At 40.2% G+C, this 20,980-nt stretch overlaps 1 protein-coding gene across 6 annotated transcripts in view; it reads left to right on the top strand.

Annotated features, from left to right (window-relative positions):
• The window catches only part of LOC119737079 (alpha-aminoadipic semialdehyde synthase, mitochondrial-like), a 61,472-nt gene extending 43,628 nt beyond the window's left edge, over positions 1–17,844 (top strand). For 4 of the 6 annotated variants that reach the window (XM_038211167.1, XM_038211168.1, XM_038211165.1 and 1 more), the window contains 11 exons: positions 4,578–4,696; positions 5,289–5,418; positions 7,044–7,154; positions 8,982–9,090; positions 9,898–9,974; positions 10,985–11,219; positions 11,546–11,641; positions 12,941–13,056; positions 14,650–14,738; positions 16,562–16,738; positions 17,510–17,844. In XM_038211167.1, coding sequence (XP_038067095.1) covers positions 4,578–4,696; positions 5,289–5,418; positions 7,044–7,154; positions 8,982–9,090; positions 9,898–9,974; positions 10,985–11,219; positions 11,546–11,641; positions 12,941–13,056; positions 14,650–14,738; positions 16,562–16,738; positions 17,510–17,625 — 1,375 coding nt within the window. In that variant the 3' untranslated portion in view covers positions 17,626–17,844. The remainder of the gene's footprint in view (positions 1–4,577; positions 4,697–5,288; positions 5,419–7,043; positions 7,155–8,981; positions 9,091–9,897; positions 9,975–10,984; positions 11,220–11,545; positions 11,642–12,940; positions 13,057–14,649; positions 14,739–16,561; positions 16,739–17,509) is intronic. The other 2 variants (XM_038211170.1, XM_038211169.1) reach the window with 1 other exon arrangement.
• Positions 17,845–20,980: the final 3,136 nt, after the last annotated feature.

Raw genomic sequence — 20,980 nt, 5'->3', positions numbered from 1 at the left:
AATCAAGGAACCTGTAACCAACTTAGTAAGTTACTTCTCAGTCAATGAGAAAGAAATGTTTGAATGCCAGTGGAAAAATTTCAAAATGAAAAACACGATACATGGAAAACCAAGACCAATTTCACGTTTTATGATGCTTACGGAAGTTGCAGCTTTCGCCACATAGATAAAGAGCTCACTGTATATACCCTATGAGCTCCGTGCGCTACCAAAAGAGGGCGCCCTTTTACCTAACAACGACGTCCCATGGGCGGGACATTTCGCTGGTTGACGCGCACCGTTCCTTGTTTGTGACGCACGTACACCAGGGAATTTGTACTATTTACACGCAGTGGCCGCGCTTCGCGGCAAATGAATTGCAGTCAGGCAAGATGGCGTCGGTCGGTCACCCCCAACTGTACTTCCTTTGCCGGTGAGGGGGTGCTTGTGAACGGAGCGGATCTAAGCGTATTGTCGCACCGATGTCACCGATTATCATGCAGACCTTTATGAACAATCTGAACAGCAACTTCCCAGATTACAATTTTTGGCTTGGGTTTCTTTAACGGGTACCCGGGTACCCATATTTTTTTCCAGTAGGGTACCCAGTTCCTGTACTACCCGTAAATGCACACCCCAAAAGCATGTGACTTAAATTTGTCACTTGTATTCGGTTTTGAACGAAGTGACTTGTGTTTAGACTCGACTCGTAGCCAGACTCAACCTTATTTGACTCCAGATTGGAACTCAGACTATCGTGACTCAACTTTAACCCTGCATTTAACTCTTAACACCTCAAGCATTTTGCTAGAAACTATCCTCAGTACTTCAAATGGTAAAGTATAAAGTGGTTGGGCGCATACCTTCCTCATTCCAAAGAAATCCCCAAAATTCTGAGTGGATTTTTAAAGACCTACATGTCGGGATACATTTTATACCACAATATGTTTACAGATAGGTATACAGATGATGTCAAATCTCCATTTCCTGAGAATTACAGTGACCAACTTTGTGTGAAGTAAATTTGTATCATCAAATTTCAGATTTTCATCTCCCACATTGTACATGTACAGTTTGACAGCTGTTCCCACACTTTAATCACAGTCAGTCACTAGTCATCCAGTCTCACGTCAACAAGCTAAACTGTGACAAATACATTCTAGGACATCCCCAAGTACATCCCCTGTTAGTTGTGACCACGGAGCTACATGTACATACATGTACATGCATTATCTCCATGCTGTGACCTTACTTGTGATATGACATATGACTTGTGATTTGATACTTGGGATTGCTTAGACGTTTTCTGCCAGCTGATCACCCTACTTCCCTCTAGATTTATCTAACGTAGTTCAGGTTTGTACATGTAGTGGTCCCATCGGTCATCATTAACCTCCAACATTTACTTTTTGTTATTGCCTATAGATGCACTTGAGTAACCATATAAGGTTTACCTTAATAAGTGAGAATACCCACTGCACAGCAAATTGCGTAGCTTCCTTTATGCACATGTAGCCTACATAATTCCCATGTTGCAGTCTGAATTCTTGATCTCCAAGCCGTAACCCCTGCCACCTTGACCATTGGGGTACACTGCACAGCTTTTGCTGTCTTTGATTGATTTGCTGGCGCATGCTGCTAGCCGTTCCCCCCGAATAATTTGTAGCGTTTAGAGGTGCTCCACTACTGAATCAGGGCTAGCCTGGTACCTACATGGGCCCAATTTCATAGAGCTGCTTAAGCAGAAAAATTTGCTTAAGCTCGAAAAAACATTGCTTAGTAAAATTAGGTTACCGGCCAAAACTCCATGTGATGTACATTGCTTGTGACTGGTATTTAGCTGTTGTTTACTTAGCATAACAATCGCATGGAGTTTTGGCCGGTAACCTGATTTTATTAAGCAAGACGTTTTTGTGCTTAAGCAAATTCTGTGCTTAAGCAGCTCTATGAAATTGGCCCCAGCCCTGTACTAATGTTTAGCTTGTCTGCTGGTTTATTGTTTGCTTTAATGCTTCCACTAATTGTCCTTTTTTTAAGTTGTGTAGGTTTTGTTTTCCCTATTAGTGCTGTTAAAATGATTGTAATGTTTTACCTGCAGGTCGTCTGTGTTGTCTAAGGTACCGGTACATATCTTTAGTTTTTATCTGTTCCATGTGTGTTTTACATGTACATGTTTATTTATTTAGTTAGTTTTGTTTAGATCCATTCAAGCAAAAAGCAAAAAAGACAGCTCTTTTGCTGAAATCTAATTGCATAAGCATGAACTTAATACTTGATACCTTTGTACGTAGTACGCATGCATACCACCCGGCATATTTTAGACCCGAGTTCATCAAGGGCTGCCAGGCATTGCACATTTACCCTGACTCTAGTGGCAATGAGTGTGACCCCTAAGGCCAAAAAAAAAATACTCGGTCTCTGGTCAGCGCGCGCGTCGATTTTAAATAATCATGCGCATCGACCTTTTTTTTCCCTTCAAATTAACACGGAAGCTACAACAGTGCCCTCTATTGCCGTTCCTCCTCAAATTTTTGTACCAAGGAGCACCAAGGAATGGGGAAATTGCACCAAGGCAAATGATAAAGGGCACCAAGGCAAATTATGGAGGACACCAATGTATAATAAGGAAAATAGTACCCATCTTGTCTGTACAATACAAGCTTGAAAAAAAAAAAGCCACCAAAAAAAAAAAAAAAAAAAAAAAAAACTCGTCGCCGCATCAATTCAGGAACTTTGGTCTGACCAGAGACCGACTATTTTTTTTTTTGGCCTTAGGCTAATTTTTGCAACCATGGACCAGTAACAAATTTATGATGTCAAAGATCTGGATGACCAAGAACATGTCCATGCGGGTGCTAGATAATGCCAAACCGAAGAACATAACAGGTGAAGGAAGATACTTCTTTTCTGACCATCCATGGTGGGGTATGATAGTAAACTCTTTCCTGTTGTGATAAAATTGTTACAAAAGTAAGAGTATATAGGGAAATATTAAGGCGAGCAGATGACACTGTGTTCCATCCTATCAAATGGCATTTTCGCCAAACACAAGAAAACTCCGCCACAGGTCTCACCAATACTCATCCCTCTTTCCATATTCTTGAAAAGATAATATACAGCTACCAAAGTTTCTTTCATTGCTGTATACAAAATCTAAGAAAAACATGATTCCTTAGTTTTTCAGACTTCAAAATACTGTCATGCTTATATGAACTCAGCCGTCTTGAATGTGACGAACCGCGGCCCCAAACTTCGGCTCTCATTAGGCCAGAACAGTGATGTCATTCAGGCACAACACAAGTCATGAAAATGCTCAACCTGTGACCAAAACCAAAACATGTTTCTGTTTAGAGTCGCAAAAACACACCCCTATGATAAGCCTGCTGTCAGGATTTAAAACATTGAAGAGCCCATTCTTACTACTACATGTACGTTCTTTCAGCTCCTCCTGTTCAAGTAACAATTCAATCCTCATTTCAAGTCACTTTGATTGTCATGGTGAAGGAAATTTCTCAACCCCCCCCCCCCATATTGTAGCAGTCATCTTTAAATTAATGAAAATGCTGAGATTAATAGCATTTTTCATGAAATCAATGTACAATTACATGTAAATCACAATTTTAGTGTCACTTTTTTTCTGATTTTCAAATTATTGTGTATCTTATATACTCATAAGAGTTTACATAAATTGATGCATTTCAATCCATATCTCCAATCCAATCATAATCACGCAAATGTTCACCACATGATCACTTTGATTCCAGTATTTATAGTAAGTTTTAAATGTTTATCTTTGAAAATTTAAATACAATTTGAAACTATTTTACTGCATTAAAACATTTCGAAACGAAACGTAATTTGTGCACAAGTCAAACAATGCACAGTTGTATACAATCCATTTCATTTTCCTAAACAAATTCTGAAAAAAGAAGACAATTAAAGAATTAAAGTAATTTTTGATGATATTTGCAAAATAGAAGTAAATGGAATCATGTACACTATTAACTTGTTTTTATGTCCACATGTAACAAAACCAAAACAAAACAAAGAAGGAAAAAAAAAGAATACATAAATTTGAAAAAAGACACTGGGTGCTTGTTACAACTGATAATGTAGTAACCAACTGATAATGTAGTAACCAACTGATAATGTATCAACAACCGATAATGTCACACAAATTGACCGATACTGTATCACTAACCGATAATGTAACAGAAATTGACCGATAGTGTAGTAAATGTTACTACACTATCGGTCAATATTTGTTACATTATCGGTTAAGACCGATAATGTACCAACAATCGACTGATAGTGTAGTACATTTTTACCACACTATCGGTCAATTTCTGTTACATTATCGGTTAGTGATACAGTATCGGTCAATTTGTGTGACATTATCGGTTGGTGATACATTATCCGTTGGTTACTACATTATCAGTTGTAACAGTGCTGCTTAAATATTTTTACCTGTGATATATATATCTACAAAAAAGGGAAGAAAAGCTTTGGTATTAGGGTATACATGTACATGTAAGTGTAGTTACATACTGCATTCCTGTTGATATCAATTGATTATGTTAATTTTTCTCCCTCCACAGAGTTATTCCTTCCTCTTTCGGATCGGAGAAACAGAGAGTTTTGTTGTTAGGCTCAGGTCACATGGCCACACCCATTGTAGAGTACCTGACCAAGAATGGCAGTGTTGCTGTAACAATAGGTATGGTCACATGGTGCAATAGCAACAACATGCATCCCTCCATTAACCCGCTTATTTGTAGGGATACATGTCTAAATCTGCTCTTTGATTCTAGATCACTCAAATAGGCAGTTTGAATCCGGTCACAGTAAAGGTAGAAATATCTTTAGCAGCTATCCAAAAAGTAACGGATGTAATTATTGCTGGAAAAGCTTATTTGGTTAAAAGAAAGTAATGGCAATAAACTCCCTGTGAAATTATTCTTTCTGGCATGCGCTGTCATTTCCAAGAAAACAAAAGGAGGCAATTTCCAAAGATGTGTAAAGTGACGCATTTTTGACGCATTAAAAAAAACACCTGGATTTTCTTTCAACGTTGGCTCCCTAACTGCCCCTAAAGCTACAAAATACTACTGAGTAGTAACCTGTAGTATGCATTTCTTTCCATACAAGTGTGCACAACACATGTAGTATTCTGTGGTATTTGGTCCTCGACCCCCAAAGAACCTTTGGGGGTTAGGGTTAAGCATAGTATTCACTCTTTATCTGCATTGTTGATTGGCAAGAACCATTATTACAAAGTTTAATGCAAAAGGCTTTTCCATTGACCACAGCATCTGCCGACAAAACAGAAGCCGATGCCCTGGCCGCAAAGTACGACAGCACCAACTCTCTGTACATGAACATAGCGAGGCACACAGACCAGATGGACAAGGCCATCCAAGAGCATGATATAGTCATCAGGTGAATAAGCCCAATCAATTAAATCACTACAGAGGCAAATGTCATGGAACAACGTCTAAGCACACGCAAAAATGCTGTTATTAAAAGTCCAGGCTGTATGATGCAGTAAAGGGGCACTACATGTAGGTCCTGAAATCCCCGACAATTTCATGTTTTGGATTGTTTACTTATCCTATTTCAAGCATCTGGTTGAAAGGAAACCAACCTAATGTCTAACCGTTCCCGAGAAAAGACGAAAAAAACCCGCTTGTTTACATCGGACACGACGGAGTACGAATACGTTTTTTGTGTCGTTCTCAATGTACGATATACACGTTGTGTGTCTCGGGAACAGCAGTGACCAATCACCAATGCAAAAAAAGTGGTTTCTTCAACGTCCGCAAAAGGCGAACACTTTACGAATGAAATCACAACTAGCATCCAAACAGCTTGAATTTATGGGGTCGCAAAAGCGGACCCCGAAATTTGTTCTCGCACGCATAATACAGGAATAACACAAAAACGCCAAGTTTTGAAAGGATGGTTGTGTGGATGTTTATATCCTACTTTTAAATGTTATTTCCGATTAACATCATCTCGTTCAGAGCGCGTTTTGTAGCCCAATTGGGCTGTTCCAGGACCCAGTGTCCCTATAAAAAAAAAGTTAACCAACTTTGATCTTTCAAAAAGTTGATTTGAGCAATGAAAGGAAATGGCATTCTGGCTGCCATTATTTTCTGAAAGTTCTATTTGACATCAGCTTTTAATTGAAATCCTCCTGTGCATCACACTGCCAACCTCAATGAATGATCAACAAACATGATCATATGCATGTGTGTCTAGGTGGATCCCAATCAGAGTTGTAGTCAAGTACTTTCCGAGTTCTTTGTTTACTACCAAATATTGAGCTGTTCATGAACAGAGGGATAGAAACATTGACAGAAAAATATAGTTGGGTCTTTGGATACATTAAAGGGGACGAATATGTGCTCACAGGAATGGAGTGCCCATCCCTCTTTCGAAGCGATTGGGCCGGACTTGAGTCCATGAAATGCTGCTGTTGGGGGATTACCAAACCTCCACAGTGAGTCTGTTACCTTCCCAGCATTGAATAATGCTGGTACCCATTTAACACCTGGGTTGAGAGGAGTAATTGAGGTAAAGCGCCTTACTCAAGGGCACAACACGCATGGCCACAGCGGGGCTGAAACCCACAATCTCATGATCATAAATCCTGCACCCTACCGCTAGACCACACGTGGCCAGTGTTTGCATTATGCAGTTTCATCCATACCAAACCATCTTAATATCTGGTAGCAAACCTGGTACTCGGACAATACTCGACTACAACTCTGATCCCAATGTCTCAGTTTAGGACATCATATACCCAGGGACTCAGTCGGTCAGAGAACAGAATGCTGGCCGTTTACCTCCAGCAACAATTTTGAATAAAAGAAAATACATCAGTAAACACTAAAGTCCAAATGACACAAACGACATTGTAAAAAGAATTTACCTTTACAGAATATACACACCGACCCACTACAGGTGTACAGTTATTGTGGTTATAGTTATTGCAGTATATGTCAGTGATAGAACAAATAGTGGCCAAGTTTCATTGCTTCATATGTCCTTACAATGCACAGTATGCTGCCATTCAAATTCCATCCGGCAGTAGCTGAGAAGTGTGTGGCACACAAGAAGAATATGGTGACTGCCAGCTACGCGGGACCAGAGATGAGGGCACTTCAGCAGGGGTGAGTCTGGGTGCCAACTCAGTATCTTTGGGTTCTTATTGGAAAACGTTTCTTCATGTCTTGCTTGTCTGGAGGATAGTTAGCAAAATCAGGCGTTGGTGGGAGATATCGGAGATTTCAAAATCATGTTCTACTTTTTTTTTTCTCGAACCGAATTACAGTTATCTGATTTTGCCAGAAGTTCCCATCCAGCTCACAGTCATGCCAACAAAGTGATGAGTGAGGTGCCGCATGCAATGCCCTCCACGATGATTGGATACAGTTCCCAAAATGGGGGTGGGGGGACTCTCTGATTAGTCAAATTGGCAGTTTATTTATTAAGGCCCTGTCACACTGTCTGCGATCTTATATGCGCTCTCACTGCGTCCTTAAAAAAATGGCTGGGGCGCAACAACAACTACTAGATCGCAGCGAGAACTATGTAGGTCGCCAGATGGGCGCCAGAGGGTCCTAATGGTCTTCGATGAGCGCCAAGGTCTTTGAACATGCTCAAAACAATCGCAACACCTCTGCGCTCTGGCCAGGGCGCCGTAATGACGCAACTCGGGCGCTGTGCGAGTGTGAATCGTGCGACATTAAAGTGGCATTGAGGCAGCCTATAGGCGCAACGCAGTTGATGTAGTCTTCATGAGCAAGTTACTTGACTGCGATGAACTTGTAGAATGATTTTAAAACTGGAGTGTGTATTGACCATTTTGTCGTGGTATTTATACAGCGCAAGTGACGTCACATGAGCGTATTTTGGTCGAATAGAGAGCGCGACGCGAGCTACTAGGATGTATCAACAGCGAGCAGAGCGTAATGTGAGCGCAGTTACAGCGCAGCGGCAGCGATTAGATCGAGTAATTGAGCTTGACAGGGCGAGTTGAGCGCATCGTAAGCGCAGGAAGAGCACAGTATGAGCGTAGCTTGAGCTTCTTTGAGACAGAAAATTGTAATTTTTTTGCGTCCTCGCTGTGATTGTTAAATTTATGAAATATTTTTGGTCGCCGTAAGGTCTCCTATGAGAGTGCATATAATGTGACAGGCCCTTAAGACAAAACTACCACTAAGTAGTGAATGCTGTTACAACCAAGGACAGTGGAGCAATTTGGGGATGTTCCAGTTGTTCTCTTGAGCTTGCGTCACAAAAAAAGAAGCCTTTTTGTTTTTTAAGGTTGGTTTTTAATATCCAGTTTTAAAAATCCAAACTGATTTTTGGAATTAAAACTGAATATTATAAAATCCGGATTTGAATCCCGCCACAAAATTAAACATGTCAAAATGGGTCAAGCTTTTGTTTCAGGAACATCAAATCTCGTTATAATTATGAGGGCAGGGCTTGTATTTAGAAAACCTCTATGTAAGGCCAAAAAAAAAAATATGTCGGTCTCTGGTCAGCGCGCGCATCGATTTTAATCATGCGCGTCGGTCTTTTTTTTCCCAAAATGTTCCGCGGTAGCTCCAACAGCGCCCTCTATTTCCGCACCTCCTCAATTTTTTTTTACCAAAGAGCACCAAGGAATGGGAAATTGCACCAAGGCAAATGATCGAAAGCACCAAGGCATATTATGGAGGACACCAATGTACATGAGGACACCAAAAAAGCAAAATTGATTTTTTTTTTCCCCTTATGGCTACAAGCACTTTGCTAAGCTCTCTGAAAGTCAAAGAGGGACGTTATATGAAGGTACGGGTATGTGGCCTTCTCGCAGGAGCTCCAGTTTGTTGGAGACATACTGTGGTTGCCCAGGTTTGTGTATATAGATAGAGTAAACGCAACTAGTTTTCATGGGAATGTGCAAAAGTCTAAGCATCAAATGTTGGTGGACTTCTTTTCATGTACAGTGCATTGGATGCTGGAGTCACATTATTCAATGAGATTGGCTTGGACCCAGGCATTGACCACATGCTAGCCATGGAATGCTTCCACAACATCAAGGCAGAAGGAGGCAAGGTAAGACTTGTTGGAGGTTGCTCTCTGTGGGAATATGCAACCTTTTAGCGTAAAGTCAGATATCTTAAAGCTATAGTCCATCATTTGCAGCCATCCGAAAAGTAACTGGCGTAATTATTGTTGAAAAGCAAACTTGGTTGACAGATAGTAAGGGAACTAAACTCCCTGTGAAATTATTCTTTCTGGGAAGCTGTCATTTTGAAGTAATCAACGAAAGAAGGCCTTTCCAACGGTGCGTCTTAAGACGCACCGTAGGAAAATTTAAATTAGTAGTTCGTTTTGTTATTCGGCGAAGGGCGCGCAAGCATTGGCACCACGTGCGCGCGCGCGGTTGCTATAATTCGTCGGATCAGTGCGCGACGTCGCGTATAGCTGCAATTCAAAACAATTCAAAACATGATTCAGTAACTTTTGATTTGAAATTGAGATCCTAGAATGCTGTTTTTCTTGGAATATACAGCTGAAGCTTAGCTGAAACTTCATCAGGTTAGTTGTTCAGTATCCCTCATTAGATTTTGAACACTTTTGTTGCTTCAAATGAACAAAATGCACAAATTACAAATGATGGACTATATCTTTAAGAATTGATATTGTGTGTAAAGACATTCCTTACTTTCGACTTGTAAAGTACCACTGCTTAGTATGAGTTTAAGGCTTTGTGATACAGCATATATGTATAATACATGTATGTACAACAAATAGAAGTTTGCAGGCATAACCCATTTCAACTCAATGTACAAGGTGTTTAGCTCATTTATGATAAAAAAAAACTTATTGCATTTCATCTTCAAATTATTTGATTTCTAGATCCGGTTCTTTGATTCATGGTGTGGTGGCCTACCGGCTCCTGAACACTCTGAAAATCCACTTCGGTATAAATTCAAGTAAGTTTACTTGTAGAAATCTCTCAGTAGTGCTTGTTGTTTTGTGGGGGGGGGGGGGGTTACAGGTATATAGTTTGTTCCTTGCTAAATTGTAGGCATCCGGCATCCTGTTTTTTTTGTTATTGGAAGTTGTCCATTACCAGGCTGATAGTCATATATAAAGGCTAAGAATGAAAGTGCGGGACAGAAACAATAAACTTAGAAATATGCTTGACGTTGGTCATCATAACGTCACTTCAATTTTCACCTACAGTATAACTCGGTCTTGGTACATACCAAATAACAACCAAATCAAACCTATTCTACAGATATAGTCCTTACAAAAATGCACCTTTACTATGACGTCACATGACTGGTGATGACATCATCATGCCGTCACATCAATATTCACCTATCACACATCCCGGTGTAGGTACATACAAAGTTATAACCAAAATCGAATAGTTCTATAGATATATGGCCTTAAAAAACGTGACACATGACGACGTCATCGCGATAAAAAATCTTTGGGGACCATCTGCAGCTGGTGGTCTAGCTACGTGGTGCCAAGTCTGAAGTTGATGAGATTACGAAAGTGCCAAAGTGTATTGCAGTGTTGTAGTCCAGACCATCACAAGACCAGACACAAGACCATTCACAAGACCAGCCACAAGTAACATGGCACGAACAAAAGACAAAGGAATGCCTTTGTCAAAGCTCATTTGAATAGCTTTTGACTTGAACTGAGACTGGAGGTCTTGTGATGGTCTTGCAGGGTCTCGACTACAACACTGGTGTATTGGTGGAAGAAAAATGTGTACTAACCCTTTAAGTAGTATGAAAAAGTACGAAAAGAAAAAGGGGGGGGGGGGGAAGCTGTTTCGGCGGATTCGCCGAAACAGCTAATTAACAGCAAAGGAGGGATTCACTTGAACGGAAGGAGAGAATTAATATTTCTCTTTATGGAGATCAGACCCTAGCATGAAGGACAGCAAGCCTAACATTTAACAATCTCACCCTTCCCAATTCAGTTGGAGTGCATCTGCCTCCGTCGGGGCCATCATGCGAGACGCCAAGTACCTCAAGAACGGAGAGGAGGTCTACATCCCGCCTGGTATGCTGATGGAGGAGAGCAACGTCCAAGAGATCAACTTCCTGCCGGGTTTCAACCTGGAGGGTTACTTCAACCGTGACTCCACCAGTTATATCTTTGCCTACGGAATCCCCACAGCGCACACAGTCACGAGGGGAACTCTCAGATACAAGGTAAGGAGTGTGCTGTCAGCGGAAGTGATTACCAAAAAGTTTACTTACAACTTCACGCCCATTATTGTCTTTTTAATTTTTTTCTTTACTGTTATCGCCAAATGGCAATTGACCTGTCGACGTTTGCGAGTTGGCCACGCCCCTTAGACAACCCTATGGAATTTATGTATGCTAACTTTTGTTTGTCTCAGATGTTGCGCGTTCCGCTTCCATTTGTATATCATGTAATTGGACGTTGACGCGATTCTAACGCGATTCTACTGCAATACGTCAATTCCAAGAGCCACTCAAGGTTTAATATTGATGACATTTTTCATTTTTCTTAGGGCTTCTGCAAGGCTGTTACCAGCCTTTCCAAGCTAGGACTTGTAGATGATAAGCCACATCCGGCATTAGATGACAGTGCACCAGACATCACTTGGGTAAGTCTCAAAACCCTTCCTAAATCTCTGAAAAAAGATAGCTGTACCGACTTTTCCAATAAGCACATTGAAGTGGACTATTGAGGAGTTCGAAGAAGCAAGGGTTTCTTTTGTCACAAGCTCTCAGGCAGCATCAGTGGTCATTAGGCCAAGGAAGGTCAAAACCGAATATTGAAATAGGCTGAAGTTGGATTTTCTTAACCCTTTCCTTACCATGGGCGACTTTTGTCGACAAGAAGAACCCCCTGCTGGTTCCCATGGGTGACTTTAGTCGACAAGGAAACCACACACAGAACACCCTCAACACAGATATATTCACAACTTTTCAGAAAGGCGGCATGTTGATATGTTTGGCCGCCCATACATCAACCATATACCAGCTGAAAGAATGTTTTCGGATCGTTCTAATGGTGTAGTTTATTCATAGTGTTGCCATTACATAAATATGAGAAAAGTGCTTCAGAAGTATCCACTCACAAATTGAGGTATGGAGTGCCATTCGGTCATGTGGTGAAATGGTTTGCAGTTTGATAAATGGAACCAGATGAACAAACAGGCATAACTTTCTTATATTTACACATATGGACTTCATTTTTACATCACATACAAGAGTAAGGTTCGAGGAACAAACTTTACACACAACACCTATGATTTAAATCACTCCTTGGCAGTGAAAATCTTGGTTGAAAAAAGTGAGTTTTGGACTTGTGGTCATTTTGTTCACGCTCTAGTGATTTCCGCATGACTGAGCAAACAATTTGGTCCTGGGGAGAGCCAAGTCAATAAACCATGTGGTAATGAAAGGGTTAAAGATTGTGTTCCTGGTACTTCTGGCTTTAATATTCAAAGTATTGACATACCCAATAATAATAGTAATTGTGCTTATAAAGCGCTTTACAATTATTACCCTGTTCATCAGGCCATGGGACCTTGATCAGCACCGATATCAGCGCCTAATCGTTACCCATTTATACTCCTGGGTGGAGAGAGGCAATTGTAGTTAAGTGTCTTGCCCAAGAGCACAAACACCATGTTCCTGGCAGGCTTCAAACCCATGCACCTTCCTACATGAGTCAAACACCGTAACCACTGGACCATAGCGTTCTAATAAGGGATGTTAACCTTTTCCATGGTGCAACACAGGTTGATCACGATTTGCATTGCCAAAGACAGCTTTTCTGTGTTGTGGATCACTCAAATTTACGCACTGAAGTGCATTTTCCCTTTTGTCTGTGCTTGAGTATTCATGATCTGTATTTACAGGAAGATCTTACTCTTTGTTTTTTGTTTTCATTTCAGCATGAGCTCATGTGCAAAGTGCTTGGGTGTGACACACAGACTAGCTCCAGTCGTCTGGAGAGCATTGTGTATGAAAAACTGGGGCAGGACGAGGAGAAACTCAATGCAGTCCTACAGTAAGTAGGGGTGTGCATTTACGGGTAGTACGGGAACCGGCTACCGGATTGGGAAAAAAAACACGGGTACCCTTTAAAGAAACCCGACTCCAAAATTCAAATCTTGGAAGTTGCTGTTCAGACTATTCTTAAAGAGGTTGTGGAATGCTCGAAGACATTTCCGTCATTTTTTGGGTATATGTAGCCTAAGGTGTGATGAAATAAAAACGACTATTGTTTCTGTCATGAAATGAGTACAAAGGGTACTTTTGAGAGCTATTTTTCAGGACCTGTTTCGACCCGAACGTGCAATTTGTGTAAAAGTCGTCGTTGCGGGCAGCAAACAAAACACAGTAAATCGTGACGTAATAAACAGGACTCATTTATGCTACTCTGCATCGGGAGTCCTGTTCATTATGTCACGATTTACTGTGTTTTGTTTGCTGCCCGCAACAACGACTTTTACACAAATTGCACGTTCGGGTCGATACAGGCATGACAGGACTCAAAAGTACCTTTTGTACTCATTTTATGAAAGAAACAATAGTCGTTTTTATTTCATCACACCTTAGGCTACATATACCCGAAAAATTACGGAAATGTCTTCGAGCATTCCACAACCTCTTTAAAGGTTGGCATACAAATTCTAACACATCGATGCGTCACTACAGCGAGATACAAGTGTGTACAGTGCGCTTTGTAGCTTTATTTATGGTGTAAAGTGCAACTTTTGTGAGTGTCATAAATGTGCAAAAATGGTTTGTTTTCCCATGTAGCCTGGCTTTCATTTTGAAAATCTACCCACTTCATTGTCCGAGAAGTTACTTAGTAATTCATAAAGTTTGTTACGGGTACCCGATCATATAATCTGGAACCAGTTCCTGACATTAACAGTCGGGTACTCGGGTACCCGGCTTTGATGAACAGACTTAAAAGTAAGAACCAAGTTCGTTACTGTCAGTAATTTCAGCAAGTTGTTTTTGAGGGCTTTTGTAGTTGAGTTTGGTCAACTAGTGGTGCATTCTTGAAAGTAACTGATGCCTGTGATCTTATAGCAATAGTGAACATCTATAGAAAAAACAATTCCATCTTATAATAGTTTATGCGGTACCCACTGCTGTGTGCATCAGATTCGAACCGGCCAACCGATCCCGTTAGCTCGGTGGTCGAGTGGTAAGACATCTGCACTAGAAAGCAGGAGGTTGTGGGTTCGAATCCCACCCGAGTGATTTTTTCCAACTTTCACTCGGGAGGTTACACACCGAGTATACAGTGTTTAAACGTCGGTGAAGGGCAAAACCTAATTTGATCTATAGTCAAGTAATGATCAAAACGTCATCAGCGTCTTAGTCCTGGCTCACTGCTGTGCATTATGGTGGAAGTACCGGTAGCTATTGTAACCAGCAGTGTGACTGATTTGGGTACGCTGGTCCTGAATAATTATCTAGACTGCCCAACTATGGTCAACGAGCACAGGTTTGAGGAAAGATACATTTAGTCAAACTATGGTCAACTAAAATCTCACTAAAACTTGTTGCTACATTGTAAGCTACAGAGCACCCTCAGCAGACAGACACAGAGCAAGTGTATGAGAATTCTCTATTTTTGTTTCAGATTGGGATTGTTATCAGAGGCAGTAGTCAACAGGCAGAATACCCTGTTGGAAACCTTGTCTGCATACCTCAGTCACGTACAAGGCTACCGTGAGTGTTTAATTACCTGTTTATTGTCGCATTACAGCAGAACTGTGATATTTCTGATGTAAACTAATAATTTGGTATAGTGGTTGATGATCGCCAAACAGTGGTTAAAGGGAATATACAACATTTGCAAACATCGAAAAATAAAACTACCAAGTTTTTACGAAATACTTTACTAGGATGTTGGTGAATGAGAGTATGAAGCATCCTGTAAAATTATGGCACCTGGTGTGAAGTCATTTTCAAGAAAATGGTATTTTTGTATACATTTCCAACGATGGTCGGCCGACCACCGTTGGAAAAACCTAACTATTTTTCAACTACTGATCCAAATTGACCATTTTTTTTCAGTCCAAATTTAGTTTGCTATTGGTTACACGTTCATGAACGGGTACAGGCAGGCTAGACAGGTTCCCTATACCTTACAATTTTCCGGCATCTATAAATATTGATTTGTTTCATCTTTAGGGCAGTCAGGGAACCAGACTGCTTGAAAATTTTTGTTTTTCTTGGTTTTTCCGGCATTTTCGAACACAAAACTTCAAACATGTTAGTGTAACAATATTTAATCTATTATACTAAACCCTCAAATAGTTCATTTCTGAAAATTACAACAAAAGCCAATGATGTACATTCCCTTTAACTGAGGGGGATATTCGCTACGGACTCCTTGCAGGAATATTAGATGGCATATGAGCTGCATGTGCCGATCACACTTCATAATTATGTGCAAAGGTTTACGGGCATATGGCACAAATTGGCAGGACATGTTTTTGTTGTGAATGTGGACAAACCGATAGTGCCTCAGCATTTGATCTTGGCATATGTGGCAAACGGGCGATTCCCAGTGCAGTGCGCCACCAAGAGGTTGCCAAGGAGCATTCCTTTTTCAAGTTTATGGTCGCCAAAAACATGGCTTACTTGACGAGATTTTGAACATCAGTAGACAACTTGAGGAAATTTTTGATAGAGGCAAAGCATTTTTCTGCCTCACAAAAAAAACATATTTTGATAAAAATTTTTAAAAAAGGAAAAAAATACTCCAGTCATACGCTTACGAACCTTCTGACCGGACAAGCTAAACAATTTTGAGCGTCCCCACACCATGGCAAATTTGCCGACTGTCTCCCACAATGCACTGCCAAAAATTGATTCTCCGTGGTAATCTGTTGGTGGCGCACTCTATTGGGAATCACCCGTATTAACTGAAGGATCTGCTTAACTCTCTCTTTGTTGCCATTAATAAGGTACTAGTACACAGAGTCCATATTTAGATGTTAAGACATAGTTTCATAATCACAGAGTTAAAGAGGTTGTGGAATGCTCGAAGACATTTCCGTCATTTTTTGGGTATATGTAGCCTAAGGTGTGATGAAATAAAAACGACTATTGTTTCTGTCATGAAATGAGCACAAAGGGTACTTTTGAGAGCTATTTTTCAGGTCCTGTTTCGACCCGAATGTGCAATTTGTGTAAAAGTCGTCATTGCGGGCAGCAAACAAAACACAGTAAATCGTGACGTAATAAACAGGACTCGTTCATGCTACTCTGCATCGGAAGTCCTGTTTATAACGTCACGATTTACTGTGTTTTGTTTGCTGCCCGCAACGACGACGTTTACACAAATTGCACATTCGGGTTGAAACAGGCATGACAGGACTTGAAAAACAGCTCTCAAAAGTACCTTTTGTACTCATTTTATGACAGAAACAATAGTCGTTTTTTATTTCATCACACCTTAGGCTACATATACTCGAAAAATGATGGAAATGTCTTCGAGCATTCCACAACCTCTTTAAAACTTACCTGTTTTTCTTGTCACACAGAAAACGGTGAGCGTGACCTGGTGATCATGAAGCACCGCATTGGAGTGGAGTGGCCCGACAAGATGACCAGCACAGAGGAGGTCAGCATGACAGTCTATGGCGATGCCTATGGGCACTCCGCCATGGCCAAGATGGTCGGGTACCCAACAGCTATTGCTGCCAAAATGATCATGGACGGTGAGTCATCTGTGGAACCAAACCATACATTTTTATAAAATTAGGTTGTCTTGTCCTGAGAAAAATTAGGGTAAAGAACAAATCCCTTTTCCAGGATAAGGCCCCCAAAAAAGTATCCGGTTTCTGGTATGGAGCTTGCCCAAAAAGAGGTGCGGCGACACGGCTTTTTTTGTTTTTATACCTGATTTTTTTGCTTCAAATGTCGGCTGATGACTGCATATTATTATTATTTTGGTTTATTCCTATAAAAACACGAGGTAGGCAGCCACAAAAGAGTCGCTGATATAACCACGTTTACACTTTACAGGAATTAAAAGTTGTTAAATAGCAGTTAAAAGGAGTAGAAGCATAAAATTACAACAAAGTATAGGATCATGTATACAGCACAAAACAGCACAATATTAAAAAAACTGATTTATAAACTTTTTAATAAAATTCAAAATTGAAGACAGATCATTGAGGGAAGAATGATGGTGCCCGACTAAACTTAGTGCAAATATATGGGAGTCCAGAGAGGCCACATAAAGCTTATTCTCGACCATAACCCCATCTAAAAACACGTTAAAATTGTGCAGCAGCAGGATTCCAGTTACACCAGTGAGTTTGGCGATTTTGAGACATCATCTTTCATTGGAAAAAAAACTTTTTCATTTTGCCGACGCGCATGGCTACGGCGACGCGCGCATACCAGAAACCGGAGGCTTTTTTTTTTTGGCCTAAGTACATTCCTGGTTATTTTTTTGACGAGGTGTATCCTTTTTGCATTTACAGGTGAGATTTTGCAGAAAGGCGTAATCCTCCCGTTCTCCAAGGACATCTATCACTTGATTCTGAACCGGCTCAAGGCGGAGGACATCAGGGCTGCCTCGCGCACCATCCATCATTGACATCCCCATGGCAGGAACTAGCAAGAAGGTGTTGGTTAAAATCACAATAGGGATTGTTAAATAATGATGCGGGCATGGGGGACATATGTGACCGGCTCTACAAAAAAAGGTATTAAGTCGCCCTTAGCATTATTGTGTAATGGCCTGCTCAACATTGAGAGGGTGAAAATTTTGTCAAAATGTGATTTTCATTTTATGTCATGACTGACATCTTTAATACCTACAGTTTCAGGTTACTTTCACAGAAATGTTGATATTGATGAACAAAGTGGAAAAACAACCATTTTGTGTGCATCATTCTAATGTTCTACAACAAAGCCAGCTATTTCAAAGCCTGTTTTCTCAGTTGTGCAATTTGAACTCCAAGGAAGTAATTAATATGCAAATTATACATCATATCTCCAGAACAGGAGGGGCTATGGAGCTCTAGTATATACCAAATAAAAGCTAATGCTGTGGGCTTTCCAACCATGTATATAACTCCATTTCAGTTTTTTGCAACATAATACCCTTTTTTGTGGAGCCGGTCACATATGCAGCTGCCTGTTAAATCACCGTTTTGTGTTGTTATTTTGTACTAGGTACACACAGTTGTGAATTTCTATCTGCCCGAGGACAATGCTTTGTGTTTCCCTTTGTCCCTGTAATATAACACTCCCTCATAGACTAAGCACATTACCGTACGATCGAGGACCGTTTTCAACATCAGACCCATGCTTCAGGACTGAAAGGATCTTTTGTGTTTTCTCCTCTATCGTAAAGCCATACATGTACACTATCCTCATTGTGCATCTCGCATCAAATTGTTTCCAAGTCACACAGGTATTCTGCACATCATTTAAAGCCCGAGTCCATCATTTGCAGCTATCCAAAAAAGTAACTGGCGTAATTATTGTTGAAAAACATACTGGTTGAAAGATAGTAAGGGGACTAAACTCCCTGTGAAATTATTCTTTCTGGCAAGCTCTCATTTTGAAGAAATCAACGAAAGAAGGCATTTCCAACGGTGCTTCTTAAGAAGCACCGTAGGAAAATTTAAATTGGTTGTTTTTTTTGTTATTCGGCGCAGCGCGCACAAGTATTGGAACGACGCACACGCGCGCGCGGTTGTTATAATTCGTCGGATCAGTGCGCTACGTCGCGTATAGCTGCAATTCAAAACAATTCAAAATGTGATTCAGTAACTTTTGATTTGAAATTGAGATCTTAGAATGCTGTTTTTCTCGGAATGTACAGCTGAAGCTTAGCTGAAACTTCATCAAGTAAGTTGTTCAGTATCCTTCATTAGATTTTGAACACTTTTGTTGCTTCAAACGAACAAAATGCACTGATTACAAATGATGGACTATAGCTTCAATAGTCCCCAATATCTATGGACTGTATGCAGCCTGTGGATGAACAATACATGGGGTTTCATGACTACTGCTGAATACTAAATGTGTGAAAACCAGTAGTGTCATTGCATGGACGTCTCGGTCTGGCATACAGGTGAAAAGCCAGAGTTCCACAGATTACTTGCTCTTTGTAACCATTGATGAGGCGGTACTTGTACATAAAGTCAATGGCCAAGATCTTAAATAACATGATGGAAGATGCTCGGGCATTATTGTTCTCCAAATAAGAGCTACTATGCAATAACGGATATACCATAGTTATCCAAGAGGATGTGGCTTTAATCAATGAGAATGCAAAATTGTAATTTGTTCTTGCGATGTAGACAAAACTAAACAGAAATCAAATATGAGTAGACTCGGAAGGAAGAGTATATTTTCATTCAAAGGTTTGCTTTTCTGTTGATCGATTTTTGCATTCTTTTCTCAATACTTGCATTCTGAACAAGGGACAAGTGTTATTTTTGTATTAAATATAAATACAAAAAGAAATAAATATCAGATAAAAAAATTAGATATAAAAAAAGAAAAAAAAAAGCAATCATCCTGTTTATTCAGATTGTTTTTTTCTTCTTTGAAACGGCCTTAATTGTCCCTAAACACCTGATATGCAAGAAAGAGCCACATTTAAGTTACATTATCAATGATGTCATTCAACAGAGGGAGCTATTTTCACTAAGATAATTTGTCAGGTATGCCCGAAACTTCTGACATTTATACAAATTTACTTGACCCTGTGATAAAAAAAACAACCGTGTGTAATAAGTCTGGTACACTATGAATGTTTCCTGACCTGAGCCTTTTTATACATGTAGTTCTAGCTTAAAGGGAAAATTCAACATTTGCAAACATCAAAAAATTAAACTACCAAATCATTTTGAAATACCTTGCTGGACTGTTAGTGAATGACAGTGTAAAGCATCCTGTAAAATCATGGCACCTGGTATACTGTCATTTTCAAGAAAAGTGGTATTTTTGTTTCAATTTCCAACGCTGGTCGGCCGACCAGCGTTGGAAAAAACTGGCTTTTTTTTTTTTTTTTTTTTCAAATACTGGCCCCAACTGACCATCGCACTTGTTTGCAATCGATTACACACCTATGAACGGGTACAAGCCAGCTAGACTGGTTCCCTGACCTTACAATTTCCAAATGTATGTAAACTGCTCTGTTTCTTCTTATATGGAGTCAGGGAACCAGACTACAGGAAAATGATTGTTTCTCTTGGTTTTTATAGCATTTTCGAACCCAAAACCTCAATAAAAACCAGTGTAACTATATTTGCTTTATATTTCCAACCCCCCAATTCCATCCATTTCTGTAAATTACAGCAAAAGCAAATGATGTATATTCCCTTTAAGCCCACAGCTTGAAGCATTTGTACTTTTTATTTTATTTGAGAGTGTGTAGATGGCTGACAGGGTTACATATGTTTGGTCTAAAGATTACCTACACAGCACCATTAGGTGGATTTGCATTAATCATCATGTGCCTCCGATTTATTCCTTGGAATAGCTTGCCTTTGATACAAAATCACTTGCAATCTGTCCAAATTATCACCATGCTTATTTTCTGGCTAGTAGCGTTATAAACCACAATGCTGGTGGTTTATGTCAAAATGGTCCAGATTTCACATATGAAATATGTATATCAGTTTGAACCTTATTAGGCCAAAAAAAAAAATAAGTCGGTCTCTGGTCAGCGCGCGCGTCGATTTTAATCATGCGCTTCGATCTTTTTTTTCTCCAAAATGTTCCGCGGTAGCTCCAACAGCGCCCTCTATTTTCGCACCTCCTCAATTTTTTTTTACCAAAGAGCACCAAGGAATGGGAAATTGCACCAAGGCAAATGATTGAAAGCACCAAATTATGGAGGACACCAATGTACATGAGGACACCAAAAAAGCAAAATAGTACCCCACCTTGTCTGTACAATCCAAGCTTGAAGAAAAAAAAAAGAAGCCGCG

This window comes from Patiria miniata, unplaced genomic scaffold (genome assembly GCF_015706575.1).
Source record: "Patiria miniata isolate m_02_andy unplaced genomic scaffold, ASM1570657v1 HiC_scaffold_3, whole genome shotgun sequence".
Lineage (NCBI taxonomy): Eukaryota > Metazoa > Echinodermata > Asteroidea > Valvatida > Asterinidae > Patiria > Patiria miniata.
Note: the sequence above shows the minus strand (reverse complement) of the source record. Positions and strands in the feature narration are given on the sequence as shown.